We start from the raw sequence: 2003 nt of genomic DNA on the forward strand, positions 1-2003 counted from the left end.
ATGGTGACGGTGGTGACCCCCTTCGGTCAGACACTGACCATGGGTTTGCACCTAGAGTGTTACCCTCTGAGGTACAAGTCTGGGCAAGGTTGTTTTATGGAAGACCAGCAGTCGCCCATGCATACCGGCCTCCCCTCTCCACGTCACCAATGTTGTCCAAGGGAAAGGCAGCAGCTGATACAGCTTGGCACCTGTGACATCACAACTCATTTCTACAGCTGGGTTAACTGGAGCAAAGTGAAATAAAGTGTCTTGCTCAAGAACACAACACGCAGCCCGGTCCGGGATTCGAGCTCACAACCTCACAATTGTAAGCTGGATGCTCTAACCACTGAGCCACGCGCCTTCATGTATGTATGCATATGTATACATATATGTATACATATGTATACATATGTATATAAATATGTATACATATGTATACGCAATCTAGTTCGCACACAAGCTAAAATCATCGATGGTTAAGTATTGTTCTTATTTACGAAGCAAAGCTTAAGACATGAGTAAGTGAGGGGGGCGTAAAGTTGCATGACTCTATACATGTATCGTATAGTTAGAGAAAAAAACGAAAGAAAGGAAGAGAGAGTAAAAAAGGGGAAGGAAAAAAAGAAAAAAGGAGGGGTGGGGAAAAAACGAAATAAGAAAAATTATGTATACAACTGGGAGGGCGCCTTGCGCATCGAGATCTTCTCAGGCTAAGCACCTCGTTCTCCTCCTCTCCACAATCGTCATCCGATGAAGCGACAATCCTGCAAAGATCCAAGACATGTCACGGCATTCTATCAATGGAGACGTTGTTTCTGGAATTGACTACCGTCACCATTCCTCTACTCCATTGAGACGTACAGCACACCTTCGGTGGCTTAAGTCAGACTTCCTCCCCTATTTTCATGCAAGCGGGTCCCTTCTCTTCCTCGTAGCCCTCCAGCGCTTTACTAAGATGCCTCCATTCATATTTAAATACTGCTCTGTGTGGCACAGATTCTTCAGCTTGTCCAGATCGGGGAGACATGTTGTACCAGAAAACTGCTTCCAATGGTGAAATGTGCCCTCTTTCCGCTATGGACTTGACTGTCCAATGGTGCCTCTCTACGATCCCGTTACCACTCGGCCTATACGCTGCTCTGAACAAGCAACGCACATTCCACCAGTTGAGCATATCCCTCAATGCTTCTGAATGAAACACCGCCCCGTTGTCCATTAGCAGTTCTTCCACAGGACCCCTCTCTAAAAATATCCCGTTCAAAATCTGCGCAATCTTGTCAGCAATGCCCGTTCTCAACTCCCTCCAAATGGCCAGCCGGCCCGGCCCACAGTTGACCATGGAGAGATACATTCTCTGATGGTAGTGCATCACATCCACAACTAGACATTTCCAGTTGCGCTCCACCAAAAGATTTCCTTGCTCATGCCCACACGGAGTAGGGTCAATGGACTGACACCTGTCGCAGCTCCTGACCACTTTTTTCGAGAGATATAGGGTCCTGTCCACACCCAAGTGATGCATAGAATGTAGTCTCTTCAGTTCGGAGTCATCCAACCGACATGCCGCAGCGATCCCTTTCCGGGCCTCCTCCGGTTCCTCCAACCACACCCTTTTCACCCTGGTCAGTGCGTCTGCCCTGTTTCTCTCCAAAGGCGCGGAAACCACGTTCAACTTCAGTCCGAACTCGGCAATCAATTCTCCTAGAACTCCTAGACAGCGCTTCACCAATATCTCCATGGCACCTTTCATCCGAACTCTCCTCTCACCGGTAATCCCCGGTCCTACCCAGCCAAGCACCGGGGCCGAATCTGTCCGGATTTCAATTGAGCGCAGCCCCCATTTCAGGGCCAAGTTCACCCCTTTCAGCACCGCGTCTAATTCGGTAACATTGATGTGGTTAAAGTCATCTGCTTTCCAAAGCCAGGCCGCGTCCTCCACCTCAGCACTCTCTGAGTGGTTGGTGTTATGAAGGGCATCCAGCTGTAGAAACTCTGCCAGATCAGATTGGAGCCTGGTG

At 48.9% G+C, this 2003-nt stretch overlaps 1 protein-coding gene across 1 annotated transcript; it reads right to left on the minus strand.

The window, feature by feature from the left end:
- Window positions 1-868: 868 nt before the first annotated feature.
- Window positions 869-1723, minus strand: LOC115217275. The gene has a single exon (XM_029786916.1). The coding sequence runs from the start codon at window positions 1721-1723 to the stop codon at window positions 869-871; it is 855 nt and encodes a 284-aa protein (XP_029642776.1).
- Between the last annotated feature and the right edge of the window lie 280 nt (window positions 1724-2003).

Source organism: Octopus sinensis, linkage group LG11, assembly GCF_006345805.1.
Source record: "Octopus sinensis linkage group LG11, ASM634580v1, whole genome shotgun sequence".
NCBI classification, from domain to species: domain Eukaryota; kingdom Metazoa; phylum Mollusca; class Cephalopoda; order Octopoda; family Octopodidae; genus Octopus; species Octopus sinensis.